General features: G+C 40.5%; 2 protein-coding genes across 6 annotated transcripts in view; one reads left to right on the top strand and one right to left on the bottom strand.

Annotated features, from left to right (window-relative positions):
* Positions 1-1,901: 1,901 nt before the first annotated feature.
* LOC143289790 (surfeit locus protein 2-like) lies at positions 1,902-9,191 on the bottom strand. The gene is made up of 6 exons (XM_076598927.1): positions 9,090-9,191; positions 7,710-7,867; positions 7,083-7,186; positions 5,231-5,428; positions 4,322-4,461; positions 1,902-2,114 (listed from the first exon to the last, which is right to left on the bottom strand). The coding sequence occupies exons 1-6, from the start codon at positions 9,183-9,185 to the stop codon at positions 2,067-2,069; spliced, it is 744 nt and encodes a 247-aa protein (XP_076455042.1). The 5' UTR covers positions 9,186-9,191; the 3' UTR covers positions 1,902-2,066.
* Positions 9,192-9,275: 84 nt separating this feature from the next.
* Positions 9,276-20,077, top strand: part of LOC143289789 (axonemal dynein light chain domain-containing protein 1-like) — a 70,556-nt gene continuing 59,754 nt past the window's right edge. For 4 of the 5 annotated variants that reach the window (XM_076598925.1, XM_076598924.1, XM_076598926.1 and 1 more), the window contains exons 1-5: positions 9,276-9,335; positions 11,057-11,175; positions 12,653-12,828; positions 14,176-14,276; positions 17,082-17,190. In XM_076598925.1, coding sequence (XP_076455040.1) covers positions 11,085-11,175; positions 12,653-12,828; positions 14,176-14,276; positions 17,082-17,190 — 477 coding nt within the window. In that variant the 5' untranslated portion in view covers positions 9,276-9,335; positions 11,057-11,084. The remainder of the gene's footprint in view (positions 9,336-11,056; positions 11,176-12,652; positions 12,829-14,175; positions 14,277-17,081; positions 17,191-20,077) is intronic. The other variant, XM_076598923.1, reaches the window with a different exon arrangement.

The raw sequence follows: 20,077 nt of genomic DNA, 5'->3' as shown, positions 1-20,077 counted from the left end.
TGCACACACACACACACACAAACTGCACCAATGCAAAGTATGCATCAACATACAGACATGTTTTCCATCTTTGTTGTGTGTATTCCTCTGTCAAAGGTATTCATATTTCACTTAGTTATCATCATCAACATGACCATATGCATCCTGACACAAAATATACCTTAATGTACCGTAAGAGGTACACTGACAAAAATTAAAAAGAAATTAAAACACTGATAAGCTAATAAAACAAATGAACTGTATCACAATCAACATTCAAACATTGCCAGATGGAGTGTGTGTGTGTGTGTGTGAGTGTGGGTATGTGTTTGCAAATGTGAAAGTGTATGTGCCTATGAATGTGTGTGTGTAAATGTGAAAGTAATGTTTGTGTGTGTGTGTACAAGTGTCAATATGAAATGTGTGTGCATACATGTGTGTGTGTGCACGTGAATGTGTGTATGTCTGCATGTGTATGTTGTGTGCACGCATTTTTCTCATAAGGATTAGAGAATTAACACATGTCTTATAACTCTATGTGCTTCAACTGATCTGTTTTACACAGGCCTGACCACAGACAAAAGAGAGCTCCACTATCAAATCTTAAAAAAAAAAAAAAAAAAAAAAAAGTTGTTGATTAAAAAATATATAAAAATAATAAGTAAAAAGAAATGAGCACAAAACTGCTGTACAATTATAACAGGAGAAGAACTCACAACACTCTTCCCCACACAACTTACTTATGTTATACACACACACAACCTGAAAAGACTATCTCTCTCACAACGGTGCACATGTATACACATGCACACACAGCCAGAAATCAGTCTCAGTAACACACAACCCCACATTCACATGCACCTACAGCCAAAAAAGACTTACAGAACTGTAATACACATACACAAAAGTCACACGCACACACATATATATATCTTTCTCTCCTTGCTCAGTGTACAGAATAAAATGAAACGTAAACACCACTTTACATGAACACAGACTACGTCTGCCACAATGACATCCAAAGCTAAAGAGTTGACAACGTAATCTGTTCAAAACAGTGGCATGTAAAAAAAAAAAACTATCGAAAAAAGTGTATATATATATATATATATATATATATATATATATATATATATATATATATATATACATACACACACACACACACACATATATATGTATTTATATACATGCGTGAGAGAGAGAAAGAGAGAGAGAGAGATCTGCATTAAGTGAAACATAAAAACAGCTCTACAGAATGTCTCATACATATACAATGCTTGTGAGCAGACAATGGAATCTGTTTCAAACAAACTGACAAAAAACCCAACGGGGAAAAAAAAAAAAAAAAAAATCACACATGTATCTTAGTATCTCCTCTCACAATGTTAACAGAACAAATGAAATACACACACAGATCTACAAGACCCATGTCTGCCACATACACTACTGAAGAGCTGACAATGGAACATGAACTTAACTACCCATTAGAAAAAAAACAAAATCAGCAAATTAGTATAATGTGCATTGCTAAGCAGATTATATACGATCCAAAAAAAGTCAGTAGCCAGCCAATGGACGCTGCTCTATAATAGCTTACGTGTGAATTTATGTGTACTGATTGCAAAACAGATCATTCTATATTGCAGTGAAGTCAGTCGCCAATGGATGCTGACATGTAAAAAACAACAACAACAAAAAAAAAAAAAAAAAAAAAAAACAGCAGCAGTGCAGGGTCTCCTCTGGTGTGTGGCCTCCAGGCACCTAACATCGATGGTTCCCTGTGGACTGCCGACGCTGGAACTGTGACGGACGAACCTGGGTGTGGCCGTGTATGGGGGAATCTAAATGAGCGGCGTGGGAGTAATGCCACTGAAACGGCGCAGATGATGGGGTAGCAACCCCCCCCCCCCCCAAAAAAAAAAACCCCACACACACCCCTTCACTGTGAATACATAATGCGAACTGCTAAGCAGATCATTACAATCGTGTGCTCCATCAAAGTCACCTCCTTCACATGATTTTAATGCCACACAGCTGCCTGTACATGAAGGTAACTCCCACTGGCACAGCGAAAACACCCTGCTCTACACTTTCACCTTCTTTCGCCCAGGCTTCTGTGGCTGCTTTCTTTTCTGCAAACATAAAAAAAAGAAAGAAATACATAAATAGATAAATTGTACTGTATTTGTATTTCTCTTTTTACCACAACAAATTTCTCTGTGTGAAATCTGGGCTGCTCTCCCCAGGGAGAGCGCATTGCTACACTACAGCACCATGCTTTTTTTTTTTTTTTTTTCATGCATGCAGTTTTTTTTTATATTTGTTTTTCCTGTCAGAGGATTTTTCTACAGAATTTTGCCAGGAACAACCCTTTTGTGGCTATGGGTTCTTTTACGTGCGCTAAGTGCATGCTGCACACAGGACGTCGGTTTATCGTCTCATCTGAATGACTAGTGTCCAGACCACCAATCAAGGTCTAGTGGAGGGGGAGAAAATATCAGCAGCTGAGCCGTGATTCGAACCAGCATGCTCAGATTCTCTCGCTTCCTAGGTGGACATGTTACCTCTAGGCCATCATTCCACTCCACAAATAAATAAACTGTTGTTAGTAAGGGGCTTAGTAAGTGGTGTCCTAACTATGATAAATCAGAACAGGCACTACCGAACACCACTGAAGTGACTCAGCAGCAGTGCAGGGTCTCCTCTGGTGTATGGCCTCCTGGCGATAACATCGATAGTTCCCTGCGAACTGCCGATGCTGGGAGTGTGACAGACGAACCCAGGTGTGGGTGTGTTTAGGGGACTCAGAATGAGTGGCGTGGGAGTATATATATGATAGTCTGGAGAAACCATTGATAATACAGCTCTCACTTTACTGTTGGCCCAAATGTAAAATTATGTCAATCTGTGATATAAGCCGAGTGTTGGGCCAAGCGTTGGAGTAATACCACTGAAATGGTGCAGATGATGGGGAAGCAAAAAAAAAAAAAAAAAAAAAAAAAAAAAAAAAACCCAACTCAATCAATAAAGGAACAAATAACTAATAACTAAACAACTGAATAAACAAACAAATAACTAAATAAACAGGCTGAGAAAGAAGAGAAATTTACAGAAATGGAAAAAAAACCACTTTGGCCAACAGCAAAGTATGAGCTGTGGTTTCTCCATTGCAATGGGAATTCATTTACAGCTTAGTCTTTTGTGAAAGACCATGACTCTCAAACCAGGAGGCACGACTGCACTTGCTCTCAGTGCTGCAGTCTTGGGGGTCTGGTTGGCCTCTGGGGACCATCCAAGTACCGACTTCCCTAAAAACCCTCTTGGCTGAGAGGTTGTGGATGCAACCTGGGCAAGACAGTTTCCGCTATTAACAAACAAATTATAGCCCAAACAGTCAGGACAGCAGCTGCCTCCTCAGCTGTACTGATGGTCATAGTTGTGACATGACTGGCTACCATACTGAGAAACCACATGTGACAGACGGGACCTTAGAAAATATAGGTAATGACATTTCTTCCTTATGACTGGCTCATAGTGAAGACAAAAAAACCCAAAAAAAACAAACAAAAAAAACACCAGTAAAAACACCCACAAAAAGAGAAATTTACTTGAGACCTTTCCATTGATTTTCTGACAGCAAAAACAAAAGTAACAACATCAACAAAAAAAACAACGAAAAACATATCTATCTATCTCCCTACATATATGTATCTCTTTCTCTCTCTCCATATATATATATATATATATATATATATATATATTATAATATGTATATAGTGTAAGACAGAGAGAGAGAGAGAGAGATAACTGAGACCTTAACATATCTTTACTGATACCAGTGACAGCAAATCAACAATAACCAAAGAAAAAAAAAAAAGATTTCTAACTGATACATCACCATAGCTTTTCTGACAGCAAAGACAAGGGGGAAAAAAAGTGCAAAGATTTCTAACTGAGACCTTTCAAGAGGTTTTTTCTTTCAAGTTTCATACACAGTGACTGCAACAACAACAACAACAAAACACACAAGATAAGATAAGATAAGAATAACTTTATTATCTCCAACTGGAGAAATTTGGTCAGGTGCATTATCACAACATAGACAAGTAAACAACATGGGGACCATAACTGTAAAAGTCAACAACAGCTTTTATGAATATTACGAAGATACAAATGTAAAAAAAAAAACAACCAACCCCACCCTCACCCACCCCATACACGCGCACACACACACACACACACAAAAAAAAAAGCACACCCACCCACACACACACAAAAGAATTCTGAGACAGCACCATGGCTTTTCTGACAGGGAAAAAAGAAATCATTGAGACCTTACCTCAGCACTGTGAGAAGACTGTCCATTGGCAAGGTTCGGTGACGGGGTTTCTTGGTCAAACTCAGGGATCCTGTCTTGCAATTCAGGCTGGCCACCATTCTCTTCATCACTACCTTCACCTCCAGAGGCAAAATCCTCACCTGCACATTGAAACCGCAGCTGGAATTTACATTGGTAGGTTTATGTGCATGGGTGTGTGTGTGTGTGTGTGTGTGTGTGCGCGCGCGTGTGTGCACACAAATACACACATAATGACATATAAATACACACATGGATATGTATGTATTGTGTAATGGCCTGACAGTGTAAGGGAGCTTACCAATCAATTCTAGGACCATAAAGATTTGTCTCCCTTCAAACATCTTGACAGCAACAGGCTTATTGAAGAAAAAACAACAACACATCATTGCATGCTTGGGGATTCTTCTCACAAATGCTTACCACAAAACTTCCTTAAAAATGGCACACAATACATAAAATCTCGCCCAAATGAGTTCTTTGGAATGATGACACAAGTACACAATGGCTGGACAATGCAACAATGCCGCAATAAATTGAATAATAATCTGCTTCATTTCTTTGTTAATCTTTTCTCCCTACAAAAGTGAAAGTACATTAAAGACAAAACAGATGAGCAGGTATGCAGACATAGACACAAAACAACATGAAAAAAAACGTAATAACAACAACAAGAACAGTAAATATGCAATATCATCATTCAATCTAAGATAAACAAACACATACCTAAATACACACACACTTTTCTCACTTTACACATTTTCTTCACTTTCCAGTTGAATCACATCCAATCCAACATATGTATGGAAAAAGAATTCCATATCTAATTTCTAAACAGAAACTAAAAAAAAACAAAAAACAAAAACAAATGAAAAAATCTTTATTTCTCACTGGGATAGAGATCATCCAGGTCATCATCATCAGAGTCCCCATCCTCATCAGAATCTAACTGCCAAAAGTTTTTGGCTTTGCCACCGCTGCTGCCACCGTCTGACGTGGAATGATCGCTGAACTGGCCGAGGGGTTCGTCGCGACGTCTCTTACCGCCTCTCGGCTTGAACTTCTCTCCTGTCTCCTGGCACCGCTGCCCTGCAGGCACAAGGAGGCGTGGCGCCACAGTGATTGACAGTAAGTGATGGCGAGTGAAATCAACAAGTGAGATAGATAGAGAGAGAGAGAGAGAGAGAGAGAGAGAGAGAGAGAGAGAGAGAGAGAGAGAGAGAGAGAGAGAGAAAGAAAATGAAACAAATTTTATTTCAAGAGGGTAGTGGAATAAGCTTTTCTACTTTTTTACATCCAGCCCCTCTGGGCAAACAAAGACACCCCCCCAAAAAAAAATCAGAAAACGTACAGTCATCCATTTGTCATATTCCATATAATATAGGAAGAGAAGAAAGAGACAAAGAACAATGGATAATTAATGTGGATAATTTGTTATTCGTTGCAGGCCAAGGCCCCTAATGAAGGAGAATGCGAACAGTTCATTGTACATGCAACATGAAGTGCAAAGACCATTTGAAAATGAAACGGAAAACAAAACAATGCACTGATCAGGAGTAACAGAACAAGAGTGAGAGAGAGAGAGACTGAGAAAAGAGAGAGAGAGAGAGAGAGAGAGAGAGAGAGCAAGCAAGAGAGTGAGAGAGAGAGTGTGTATGCATGAATTGGTGGGTATTGATCATGCATAGTAATGAGCGCTATATGCTCAACCATGACGCAGATGACCAACTGGTCACTGGCTGAACGAAGGAGAAAAATGTATTGAAAGCTTCACGGATGGTTAGCGACCACATTGTATTCTGATTACAGCATGGTCTTGTGTGTGTGTATGTGTGTGTGTGTGTGTGTGTGTGAATCTGTGCGCGCATGCCTTTCCTGTTTCATTGCTGAGGTAATATCTAAAACTATAAAGTATATATTATTCAACTTTACACTCAAAGTGATGCAAGGTACTAGCAATGACTATTACTGGAACGAACTTAAGTGATCACCATATTCAAATGAATTTAGAAGTAGTTTAAAAAAAAAAAAAAATTATGATACTCAATTTAAAAATCAGTTCTCTAAATCATACAAATTGGCACATTTTTGGTTGATGCTTTGGAGTGAGGATTTGAACCCTGAACCTCAGAAACTCACAAGACAGAAATCTCATGGCCAAACCTGACAACATCTACCATTGACAAAATGTCAACATCAGACAAACATGCACTAATTTCAGAATGACTGATCAGTGCTTAAGAGTTGCAAACCCCCATTTAAAGAAATATAAGATAAAAGGTTCCTAACTTCCATTTAAAAAAATATATGATACCAGATTTTTCACCAATCTGGGTGCCTTGACGGGCGCAATAGCAGAGTGTTTACAGCGTTGGCCTCTCAATCTGAAGGTCCCAGGTTCGAATATCAGTAACGACACCTAGTGGGTAAAGGGTGGAGATTTTTCCGATCTCCCAGGTCAATATATGTACAGACCCGCTAGTGCCTGAACCCCCTTTGTGTGTATACACAAGCAGAAGATCAAATACACATGTTAAAGATCCTGTAATCCATGTCAGTGTTCGGTGGGTTATGGAAACAAGAAAATACCCAGCATGCACACCCCCAAAAACAGAGAATGGCTGCCTATATTGTGGGGTAAAAACGGTCATATAAGTAAAAGCCCACATGGGAGTTGCAGCCCATGAACGCAGAAGAAGAAGAAGAAGAGTGCCTTGAAAAAGAAATATATCTTTCCACTTACATCGTTTCAGGGCCCGCTGGTATCGCTTTCCATTAACGTGTCTCTCCACATCCTCTGGGCGTTTGGTGACACATCGTAGCGTCAGCGTGCAAAATAATGTGTTTCTGAAACGAAAGAAACAAAACAGTCAGCGACTGATCAATTAACACTTTTTTTTTTTTTGCTTAGTGTTTCTAGTGAGGCATTCAATACTTTAAATTCTAATATTGAGTGATAAACATAATTAATGTGTGTGTGTGTCACTGTGTGTGTGTGTGTGTAATAACAATGTGTGCGCGAACGCGTGTGCATGTGTGTGTGTGTGTGTGTAACAATGTGTGTGTGTGTGTGTGTGTGTTTGTGTGTGTGTGTGTGTGTGAGTGAGTGTGTGTGTATGTGGATTATCCATGCCCTGTTTTCATTTACTCAGCTAGAGAAGAAAGTCTCAAGTGCAGCAATTTATATATACATAAAAAAAAAAATATATATATCTCTCTCTCTCTCTCTATATATATATATATATATAAAATTTTAAAAAAAAGAAAAGGAAAAAGAAAAAAAGAAGAAAGAAAATGCTAGATGGACTTGTATGCAACCAAGGCATAAACACACACGCACGCACACGCACAAGCCCTCTCTAACACTTACTTCATGCCCTTCTTGGTGTTGGGGACCAGGTGAGGCTTGTACTGCTCAAAGTCGTACTCCCTCTGTGACTGCGCCTTCAGGAACTTCTTGCCTGTCACAAAGCTGTGCACTGCCTCCTTCCTCAGTGGCATCTCATGACCCGTCAGGCAGCAGCATACCTGTGCTCACATACATGTGTGATGTGCATCATTTTCATTGTCTCAGGAAAAAATGTTTAAAATGTGCAAAAGAAACGTGCTACACTGTACAGGAATGCCTCACTGAATAATAATTATGATAATAATAATAATAATAATAATGTACATTTATAATATAGTGCCCCTTCTCACAAAGAGCTCAGGGTGCTTTACAATACATGAAAGAAAAATTTTACAAATTACATAAAATTTGATAAAACTTTCATGACTACTCTCTCAAAACTCTCAAGAATTAATGAATGAGTTTCAGTTTCAATGAAATGTCAAAGCAAGGAAACTGATCCATATAAAACCACATTCAATGATTCATGTAAAAAAAAAACAACAACAGATGTCTGACGTATCATTATCAATAGCTCCAGAAGGCGTCAATGCGTTCAGACAAATCCATATACGCTACACCACATCTGCCAAGCACATGCCTGACCAGCAGCGTAACCCAACGCGCTTGACCAATACAGTAACAGTGGAGTGGACTACACATGACATAATGAATAGGTTAAACATGTGGTCATAAACTGATAATCCTGGTGCTATTGTCACCGTCTTGAGAGCCTACCTCATGCTACAAGAGAGAAAAATTGGGACTCTATTGTAAATGCGTAAGTAAACCAGGAAAACAAAGAAAGGTAACAACGTTCACAAAAAAAGCTAAATCAACCAGACACAACTGAAATAACACTAAAAATTCTTCTTTCTTTTCTTTTTTTTAATTTTGTTCTTCTGCGCTTTCTTACAAATGTTTCAGAATGACAAAGCTGATCACTCTGCGGAAGAAGAAGTTGAAACAAGACAAAAAAAAAAAAAAAAAAAAAAAAAAAAAAAAAAAAAAGAACGACGGAATAAGATCCATGAATACAGAAAGTGACGTGAAAAAGAAAGAAAGGTTCCAGTCAGCAAAGGTTCGAGTTTACGCTGTGTCAAAACTGCGTATCTCCGTCACTCATACATGTCGGTCGATGTTCATTAAATCGTCTTTAAATATTTGACACAAAATATGCCTTTAGTGGCACAAAGAGATAGTCTTTTTGTTGTCAATATACTGTCACTCGTGTCAATATCTTTTGAATGTTACGCTATCCTGATGATTTTACACCGGACATGTGCGTTACCGGACTCTAGTTTCTACCTCATAAAGAAGACTCATCACACCTCAACAACGAAGCTGCAGCAGTATTCATACCTTTCCTTTTTTGTCGTCCACTCTTAGCGCTGGGTACTCTTTTAGCAGTGCTTTTAATTCAGCTGGAACAAAGAACTCCTTCACGTGTGCGTCCATGTCTGCCATCTTGAATGTTCTTTCTTCTTTCGATTTTCAGAGCAATTTCCGCTTCCGGTCAAATTGTTGAACAGCTTCCGCTTTCCTTGACAACAAGGAACACGCCAAAATGGCGGCTATTTAGATCGGAGTTTTCTAAAAACTTCCAAGGTAAGACTGACGACGTTATGTCAATATAACTAACTCAGTTATGATGCCGTTTCAGATATTTTGTCGAATATGGCAATATGGTTGCTGTCAATACTCATACATAACTGCCCAGTTTGAAATAATCGTTACACTCCGGCAAAAATGCGAAGTATGAACGATGTGTTGGACTTTTAGAGAAGTGAATGTGGTGTGCTTGATTATCAGTGGTTTTGCAAAACTGCAAAGAGATGCAATAGGTTATCAATTAACTAAACATTATTTCAGATATCAGTTACGGGTGTAGAATTTTTGTTTTCAGAATTTGCCTTTTTCATCTGTTTATTTCAATTTATGGCTTTTTGACATCAGCCGTGCATTTGTGAACAATCTACTCCCCAGATAGCAAGGAGCAAATGTGAAAAGAAGTAATGTTGTTCAGTTTAATGACCATTTCGCAGTGCCCTTTAAGTCATGTCGTTCAGTGCTTGTGTTGTGGTTTGGAGAGAGTTGTGATGTTCAAGAGGGTGAGCCTTTCATGGTGGAAGAAGTTGCAACCAACAGGTCTTTATAGTCCCCCCCCCCCCCCCCCCCCCCGTCCACTTCTCCTGTCCTTATCACTACACCTCCCCCCAGACATGAAAAGGATGTTCCTTTTTTATGACTGTGTTTCTTTTTAAATGCATGGTATGTCTCTGGTGTGATGATTTCTTTTCATTTGAAATGTCGTAGACCGTACTGATTCAGTCAGGATAACCCTGGCTTATGCAAACTTTAGGAAATATACGAGATAGTATGCTAAACAATCAGTCTAGGCGGAATCAGAATCTGGACACTGTCCATTAGTCTGTGCTGGTGCACTTAGTAGTTGTACTGTGTGCATGCCCCGACTTGCGGACTGTTCATAGACTTTATTCTGGGTATATATAGCCCTCTACTCTGGTGCTGATTTGTCACAGTGGAGTCTCGTCCACAAACGAAGTCTGTGTTGGGTGGTCAGATCAGTTTCAGTTTCAGTAGCTCAAGGAGGCATCACTGCGTTCAGACAAATCCATATATGCTACACCACATCTGCCAAGCAGATGCCTGACCAGCAGCGTAACCCAATAAGCTTAGTCAGGCCTTGAGAAAAAAAAAAGGTGAATAAATAATAGATAAATACATAAAAAATAACTACTACCACTACTAATAATATGTATAATGTGCAAAAACTTGTGAAGTCAACAATAAGCGTACATAAATAAATAAAGAAATAAATAATAATCATAATATAAAAAAGTAGTAGTAGTAATAATAATAGTAATAATAAATAAATAAATACAGTTGTTAAGGACTGTAGTTGTAGGGATAAGTCACAAGGTCCCTCACTTTTGGATGTCCCCTTGGGACAGTAGTCCTGGAGTGACTTACATCTGCCATACCATATTTCACAACACATGTTGAGCAAATGTTGACACCAATTTCCATTAAGAAAATTGGGTGAATGGGTGTATGTGTGATTCTGGCCAATTGCCAACATTGTTAATCATGTGTGTGTGTTGTGAAGGTTTGCATTGCTTTTGACCCAACTGTTGTTTGTATGTATTTTCTTCTCTTATTCTGTGTGCACTATGAATGAATTTACAAAAAGATTGAATGCTGGCAGCATTTGAATCACAAGTTGGTTGACTTTGAAAGCTTATCGATCTGCTGGGCATATGATCATCTTTTCCAGCTGACAAAGCATGTCATTTTGTTTTTGTCAGAAAGACCCAGTGGTGACAGTGAGACAAGATGTCACAGTCAGTGGTGCAGAAGCCTGCCACCACTGGCGAGAACGCCATGATGCTGCACAGTTCTCCAGAGGAGGAAAGTGCAGGGCGAGGTAACCTTGATTTTGTAATGTGCACGCTCGCATGCAGTACAGACGTTTGCACACACACACACACACACATACACACACATGCGTACACGCACACATACACAGAGCCTTTCTTATCTCTCTCTATCTGTCTCTCAGTCTCTCATCCTGAGTATGTTTGAAATTGTTAAAAAGATATCGATCTTTCTGTATCTTGATTGTATCAGTATGCTTATTTGCTTTTTCATTTCTTCTTTTGTGTATTCATTTTTCATAGATTTTTTTAAACCCGAATAAAGAAAATTTTGACTTGACACAGTAATACCAACCATCAAACACACACACACACACACACACACACACACACACACACACACACACACACACACACACACACACACACATGCTTCTGCTTTTCTAGGTTTTTTTTTTGCTTGGATCTGTTTGTACAAGTGTGCGTGTTTATGAAGGGCAGCTGCTGAGTACATATGTATGTTTAATTGGATGTATGCATTGTGTGTGTGTGTGTGTGTGTGTGTGTGTGTGTGTGTGTGTGTGTTTAAAAGTAACATTGATGTAATGTGTTACATAAAAAAGAAGGTGTTTTGTAAAGCACCTACAGCAGATTTCTGGATAGTGTGCTATATAACTTTATCAAAGTATCTATTATTATTATTAGCAATAGCAGTAGTAGTAATAGCAGTATAATCATCATCTTTTTGATCTTATTTATCCTTTCATACTCTTATGCCAACTCCACTCTTCTTCTGACACCCACCTGCTTAGGATCGCCCCCCTACTCACTCTTCCTCCTTTTCAAACCAAAATGTATGGCCAACACAGTTTTACATACCAAGCCCCCATTCTTTGGTTCAAGTTCATCAGTCTCTCCATCACTCATCTTTGCTGCAGTCTTTCAAATCCAGTCTGAAGACCCACCCTATCCCCTCCTGAATAATTCTCTACAGCTTATCCCTTTCCAGTATGAACTAAAATGACTACCAGTGAGTATGAGTTTCAGAATTTGTAGGTTGTAATTTTGATTGTGTACTATTTATGACTTGTGTGTGTGCGAGTGCTTGTGTGTGTGTTTGGGTGAGTGTGTGTAGGATGGGGGAATGAACAATTTGATAATGTTTTTGTATCTTGTTTTCAGTTGTTTTTTATTGTTGACATTTGCGTGTGTTTTTGCTCTGTGTGTGTGTGTGTGTAAACGTCTAGGGCTTATTTTCAAGATTAGGCAAAATGCTCATAATAATGACAACGATTTTCCCAGGTGGAGTTTTGCCGTGTGATTGGGACCAGTGTGTTCGTAGGGATGTGTTCAAAGTGTTTGGTGATAAGTGAAGGGTGTGTCAGTGGTTTCTTTGATTTTTGCTGACGGGCATTTTATTTTATTCTAAGTGAGCCTAAAGAAAATTTTCTGTTTTTGGTTGAAGCAGATAATGAAGTATTTTGAATTTTGAACTGAACTGAACTGATAACAATTGCTGTGGAGCAGTCAAGCTGCCCCAGCTGCGGAGCAGCGCGATGGAGGTGGACCGGAGCAAACCGCTGCCCACGTCCCTGCAGAGCGACTTCATCCCGGACGACGTGCTCTTCGCCCTGACCCAGCCCCCAATGGCCCGTGACAAGCTGGGGCCCCCCTCTAGAGTCAGGAACCTGGGCACCACCACCGTGAGTTTGTCTGTGTGTATGTGTGGGAGAGGGGGGTGGGGAGGGGGCTGGGGGGGGAGGGGGTGGGGGGGGGGGTTTGAAGGGGGGGAGGAGGTGTGTTGATGTGTGAAGGGTTTGTGTTGGGGTTTTTTTGTGTGTGTGTGTGTAAGGGGGGAGTGGGTGGGTGGTAGTGGGGGGGGGGTTGTTTGTGTGTCTGTGTGTGTGTGTCAGAAACCTGGCCACCACCACGGTCAATCATGTGTGTGGGGATGGGTGGGGGGGGGGGGGGGGGGGGGGGGGGAGGGTGTGTGTGTTGATGTTTGAAGAGATCACATTGGTTTTGTGTGTGTGTGTGTGTGAGAGAGAGAGAGAGAGAGGAACCTGGCCACCACCACGGTCATTTGTGTGGGGAGATTGGGGGTGGGGAGGGTGGTGGTGGGGGTTTGAAGGGGGGGGGAGGGAGGAGGGGCAGGGGGGGTGGGAGTGGGGGGGTTGATATTTGAAGTCAGTGTGTTGGTTTTGTGGGGGTGGGGGGTATGTAAGTGTGTGTGTTAGCATGTGCAAGGTATATTTTGTGCTTTTTTTATGTGACTATTCCAATATTGCTATTTGTCATATTGTGTTGGTGTACATAGATTTTGTTCTTCACTTCTATATCCTCATGTACTGTTGGGCGGTGTAATGTGCTGTTGAATGCGTACTGTCCCATGTGAGTTGCTTATAGAGCCCATTATATAGGGAGTTTGCACCATATAAGTACAATATGTTGTTATCATTATTATTAGAGATAATGCGTCTGCCTAGGGAGAGAGAGAATCTGAGCATGCTGATTCAAATCACAGCTCAGCCGCCGATATTTTCTCACCCTCCACTAGACCTTGAGTGGTGGTCTGGATGCTAATCATTCAGATGAGACGATGATAAACCAAACTCCTGTGTGCAGCATGCACTTAGCACATGTAAAAGAACCCACGGCAACAAAAGGGTTGTTCCTGGCAAGAATCTGTAGAAAAATCTACTTTGAAAGGAAAAACAATCAAAACTGCACGCAGGAAAAAATACACACACACAAAAAAAGGGTGGCGTTCTAGTGTAGTGACGCACTCTCCCTGGGGAGAGCAGCCCGAATTTCACACAGAGAAATCTGTTGTGATAAAGAGAAATACAAATACAAATATTATTATTATTATTATTATTATTATTATTATTATTATTATTATTATTACAAATATTATTATTATTATTGTTGTTGTTGTTGTTGTTATTGTTATTGTTATTATCATTACACACACACACACACACACACACACACACACACACACACACACAAACTGTTGACAACTATCCGTGGAGTTGCTGCCCTTGCAGGCCTTGGCGAGGGCGCCGGCAGCCAACGTGTGGAGCCACAAGCGACGTGATAAGTTCAAACATCTTCTGGACTCGACCGCCTGCAGCTGTGGAGCAGGAAAGTCAGTTCATCTTCAGTTTAACGTCTTTCCACTTGAAGTGATAGTAGACGGGAAAAAACCCAACAAAAAACAAAAAACCCATGGGGGTAGGGGTTGTGGGAGGGGGGTGGGGGGTAAAAGTGTGTGTATGTGTGGAGGGTGAATAGGGAGAGACAACGCTAGGGAAAATGGAAACGTTATAAACGCCAACATCAAACAACTATAACAAATGTCCTATTGGACTATGCAGCAAACCTTCTGCAACAGCAAATAACATACTGGAATTGTTAATAACACATTCAAAAGAACTTTGGGTGAAGTGTGGCAAAAAACATTTTAGATTCTGACATTCGAATATTATATGTTTGCTAGATATATGTTCTCCACATATGCATCTGACATCTTTGCTGAACTTAGTTATAAAAGCGTTCAGTTTTGTCCTGTTTGATGAGAGGTATGGATCTGCCTTAATCTTATTGATTTATTGTATGTATTTGACTGATTGATAGTTCCCGGTTGTTGAACATTAATTACACTATGGTTTAAAGATTTGCCGTTTTCCTGGTATAATTCTCTGACTTTGTTCCACAATGTTTTTTCTAGTATTCGATAACCAGTGTTTGGTTCCTCTGGTGTCTCTCTTTTTTTCTTTTTTTTTCTGTTGGCTGCCATTCTTTCTCTGTCTCTGGACCTTGCAGTTGGCATGAACTTCCTCTTTCGCTTCGTCAAGTCTCAACACTCAGCTCTAGGAAGCAGGAGAATCTGAGCACATCACTCCTCTTTTGCAACTTCTCCACTGGCTCCCTGTCTCACACCGAATAAAGTACAAGATCAGCACATGTTATAGATGTATTCACAAAACTGCCCCTTCCTATCTCTGTGGTTGCCTTCACCTCTACACTCCATCTCGCTCTCTACGATCGGCTTTCCATCCACTCTGTTTACGCATACCCAGATTCAAACACTCGACTGTTGGCCACCGTTCTTTCTCTGTCTCTGGACCTTGCAGTTGGAATGAACTTCTCCTCTTTCGTTTCGTCAAGTCTCCACACTCAGCTCTTTCAAGTCTGGCCTTAAAACTCACCTCTTGCCAAAATAGCCTCCCTTCCCTGCCTCTTCCTTGTCTTCAGTTTCTCCAGTTTTAGAGTTATGCATGCGTGTGAATGACTGGTGTGAAAGCGCTTTGATTTGTCTCTGCTTAAGCGCAATATAATTACCTTTTTTTTCTCTCTCTCTCTCTCTTTCTTTCTTTTTCTCTCCGTGTCTCTCTATATCTCTGCGTCTGTCTGTCTGTCTTTCTGTCTTACTCTTCATTTACCTGGTGTCTTTCTTTCTTTCTTTCTTTCTTCTCTCTGTCTCTGTGTGTCTCTATCTCTGTCTGTCTGTCTGTCTGTCTCTCTATCTTGCTCTCTCACTCTTCATTTCTCTGGTCTCTTTCTTTCTTTCTTTCTGTCTGTCTGGTTCTCTATCTCTGTTTGTCTTTCTGTCTCTGTCTGTCTGTCTGTCTGTCTCACCCTCTCTCTCTCAGCATTCCCCTGGTACCTCTCTTTCTTTCTTTCTTTTTCTGTCTCTGCATTTCTGTTTGTCTCTCTGTCTCTTTCTCTTTCTTTCTCCGCTTTGTATCTGTCTTTCTGTCTCTTCCTCTCTGTCTCTCTTTCTTTCTTCATTCTTGATATTTTGCAACCATTCTGGGGGGTTATATTTGGTATTTGAATGAAAAAGTGCACACCAGTGCTGAAATGATTAAAAAAAAAAAATATATATATATGTATATACTTTTTTTTAAGATTTGCCTTCTGCCATTTTGTGTTATCTCATTCTCTCTTATTCTATGTATCTTAGTGAGTCATTGAGTTTGTGAATGAGTGAGTGTCTGTGTGTGTCTGTGTCTGTGTGTCTGTATATGATACATGTGTCCAGCCCTTAGTGAAATTAGACAAAGTTTTACTCCTTCCAAGTATTGCCAACATCCATGCGCCTTTAAACCAAGTCTTCTGATGTCACCACCTAGACAGTATGACGCGCGTATTCTGTCATGTTTCTTGTTTAAAGCATTCAGACTTAGAGAAATTGTAGCCCTCTTTGTATGTCATGAACTGTTGTTCCTCATGTCTAGTATTGTTTTGTTGAAATCTGATTATGTTCTTCAGGATTTTGCGACAGTATTTGTTCACTTGCCTCTTCGGGGGGGGGGGGGGGGGGGGGGGCTGGCCTGATGAATAAACCATTCCCATTCGCATTCTCTCTCTCTAGCTCACTCTCTTGTTCTTTTATTTCTTTTTCATTGTACCGCATACGACAATAAATGAAAAAACTGTAGTATGATAAATTCTTTCTTTGGTAATCCTAGCCACAATCATGTTGTGAGTATTATTTCGAATGACAATGAAAACTCTTTGAAAGCACTAGCTAGATTCATTGCAGAAGCAATGCTTGTGAGAAAAAAGATAATGGAACAAAATGACAACTAATCCAATGATGATCCACATTTAACCGCACGTTTCATGTATGTATATGTACGCATGTGAGTGCGTGCGTTATTAAGTATGTATTTTGCGCGCACGTGCGTGTGTATATGTGTGTGTGTGTGTGTGTGTGCGTGTGTGTGTGTGTGTGTGTGTGATGTTAGAACCATTCAAGAGGTGCAACAATATGCTTAATATGATATCCCCCTTGTCCTGAGGGCTGTATTGCTATATGGACAATAATTGACTTTTCACGTTTCACGTTTTCACGTTTCTCTTGTTCTTTTTTTTATTAATTTTTTTTTTTTTTTTTTTTTTTTACTAGCATAGGGTTGTAATTTCATTGTTGTGTGGGTTTCAGGGACATTTCTTTCCTGTACGACGTCCCTCAAGAGCATGGTCACCCAGAGAAACCAGACACCATAGACAAGAGTGCTGTGAGGAAGGATGCTGAGATTCCTCCTAAAAAGGTGGGGTAGCTGATATTGTCTTTGTGTGTGTGTGTGTGTGTGTGTGTGTGTGTGTGTGTGTATGGTGTGTGTGTGTGTGTGTGGTGTGTGTGTGTGTGTATGGTGTGTGTGTGTATGGTGTGTGTGTGTGTGTGTGTGTGTATGGTGTGTGTGTGTGTGTTTGTGTGTGAGTGTGTGTTTGTGTGTGTGTATGTGTGTGTATGGTGTGTGTGTGTATGGTGTGTGTGTGTGTGTGTGTGTGTGTGTGTGTGTTTGTGTGTGTGTATGGGGTGTGTGTGTGTGTGTGTGTGTCATTGTGGCTTTGTGAACAGCCACAAAGTGGTTGTGTATGCAACATCCGTCAATCAAAAAACACAAGCAGACAAATAATATATCAGCTGTTATATAACAGCAACAACAGCAACAACTATATATATATATATATATATATATATATATATATATATATATATATATTATTGCTGCTATGTGCACGTGCCAAATGATCAGTATAAGGACAACCCCAGAGCTTTCTTTTTTGAGGAAGTGTCTGGGTTTGTTCCAATGTACCTTTTGTCTACCTGTGTCGGGACCATAAGCAGCATTGACCTGAAGTTGTGAACCTTGTGTACGGAGAGAGTTACCACTCTTTATTGTTTATAAAAAAAAAAGAAAATATAAAAAAAAAGAGAGAGAAAAAGATCATTAGTGAGTTTTGATTTCATTTTCAAGGAGGCTTAATAGCACTTCCTCAGTTTCAGTTTCAGTTTCTCAAGGAGGTGTCACTGCGTTCGGACAAATCCATATACGCGACACCACATCTACTAGGCAGATGCCTAACAGCAGCATAACCGAACACGCTTGTCAGGCCTTTAGTGCATGCTTATGAATTTGTGTACCTATCAGAGTGGATTTCTTTTTACATATTTTTTTTTAAAATAAGAGGATGGCCAAGTTATAGAGACCAGACACATTGTAGGGAGATCTTCTTCTTCTTCCTCATTCGCCTCCCATTAGATGAGCAGCCCGGTGTCCTCGATGAAGGCTGCCGTCCATCGCAGCTCCTCCAGGGTGCCGTACAGTTTGGCTTCCACTGCTGTCGGTGTTGGCCAGTACTTCCTCCTGGATGCTGCATGCGTCCTACAGTCTTGAAGGATGTGGTCAGTTGTCACTGGTCCCTCACCACAAGGCCACTCTCCACTCTGTCCAATGCCAAATTTTGTGTGCATGTGGTGGAGCAGGTGATTGTGTCCAGTCCTCAGGCGGAAGATCTTGACCTGTTCCCGTCGTTCCAGCAAATGGTATCTGTCTTCTGGGTTATATTTGGGGTGCTGGAGGTGCCACTTTATTCCTTGCTGTGCCTTGATGATTGTCTTGATTTCATGGTATGACACCAGTTTGTTGGCCTGCTCCTTCTGTGCACATTGTTGGGAGATAAAATCAATTTAAAAAAAATCATGCTGCAGGATATTATGGGAAGTTTGTATTTCATTGCCAACGCATTGATGTGCATTGTGTCATAGATTAGACAACTGATTTTGCCTTTATATAATGCAGGTTCATACATCATTACATGAATTATGTTGTGACAGAACAGAACCATCTGAATGAGCATTTTATGCTCTGCTTTGATATCAAGTTAAATGAATGAAATATTTCTGAACACAGGCCAAAAGAGAGAAAGAGAGAGAGAGAGAACTCAGAACTCAGAACTCAGAAATGTTTTATTGTAGAAGGCCTTCTGACCCATTACAATGTTGAGCACACACACACACCCCATCCCACACCTCCATACCCCTTCCCACATCTCCCCCCCCCACACACACACACACATGCGCGCGCGCAGACTCGATTTTGTAAAACCGGGCATGCAAACACATGAATCGAAAATTCAAAAAGGTAAATGCCTTCCATCGTGAGCAAGTCCGCTTAAACATGTACGTTCGTTGTTTTAAATGTATAACATAACAGAACTCAGGTTGTGCCCATTATCATAATAAAGCAGCACGACGTTTATTAGAGTGATAAATAAAGCGACCTAGATCATGAAGGATTTTTGTGTCATGCATTATAAATTCTAAACTTTTGTCAGAGAGAGAGAGAGAGAGAGAGAGAGAGAGAGAGAGAGAGAGAGAGAATGTATGTGTTAAGGAGGGTGGGGAGTGTTAGTTGGGATATTTGAGAGGGGATGTGTGTGTTTATGAGAGTGAAATAATCAACAGCAAAACAACCCTTGTCTTTCAGGTACCATGTTTCTACTTACTTTGTTATACAGTTTCAGTTTCTCAAGGAGGCTTCACTGCGTTTGGACAAATGCATAATATGCTGTACCACATCTCCTAGGCAGATGCCTGACCAGTAGTATAACCCACCGCACTTAGTCAGGCCTTGAGTGCATGCTTATATATTTGTGTACCTGCCACAGTGGGTCCCTTCTGCAGAAATTTGCCCGAAGACAACACTCTCGTTGCCATGGGTTCTTTTTCAGTGCACCAAGTGCCTGCTCTACACGGGACCTCGTTTTTTTTGTTATCTCATCCGAAAGACTAGACGCTCAGTTTGATTTTCAGGTCAAACTTAGGAGAAAGGGCGAGGGTGGGATTTGAACCCAGACCTCAGGGAATCTCTGTATTGGCAGCTGAGGGATCTTAACCATTCTGCCACCTCCCTCCATAAACCTCCTCATTTGAATGGAAGCTGAAACTGAAGCTGTGTGTCTGTTGTTGGTGCTTTGTGGTTAGTATCAGTACCAGTATCAGTGTCGGTAGCTCAAGGAGGCGTCACTGCGTTCGGTCAAATCCATATACGCTACACACCGCATCTGCCAAACAGATGCCTGACCAGCAGTGTAAGCCAACGCGCTTAGCCAGGCCTTGAGAGAGAGAGAGAGAAAAAAAAAGAAGAATAA

This window comes from Babylonia areolata, chromosome 14, assembly GCF_041734735.1.
Source record: "Babylonia areolata isolate BAREFJ2019XMU chromosome 14, ASM4173473v1, whole genome shotgun sequence".
NCBI lineage: Eukaryota > Metazoa > Mollusca > Gastropoda > Neogastropoda > Buccinidae > Babylonia > Babylonia areolata.
This window is presented reverse-complemented; position numbering and strand designations above follow the sequence as displayed.

What these genes read in the sequence shown, in the direction of transcription:
- LOC143289790 (XM_076598927.1), bottom strand. Translation starts at nt 9,185, where the DNA reads ATGGACGCACACGTGAAGGAGTTCTTTGTTCCAGCTGAATTAAAAGCA. An exon ending in AACACCAAGAAGGGCATGAA is followed by an intron (nt 7,187 to 7,709) that starts GTAAGTGTTAGA and finishes CTTTCGTTTCAG; the next exon opens with AAACACATTATTTTGCACGC. An exon ending in CCTGGATGATCTCTATCCCA is followed by an intron (nt 4,462 to 5,230) that starts GTGAGAAATAAA and finishes TTCAATGTGCAG; the next exon opens with GTGAGGATTTTGCCTCTGGA.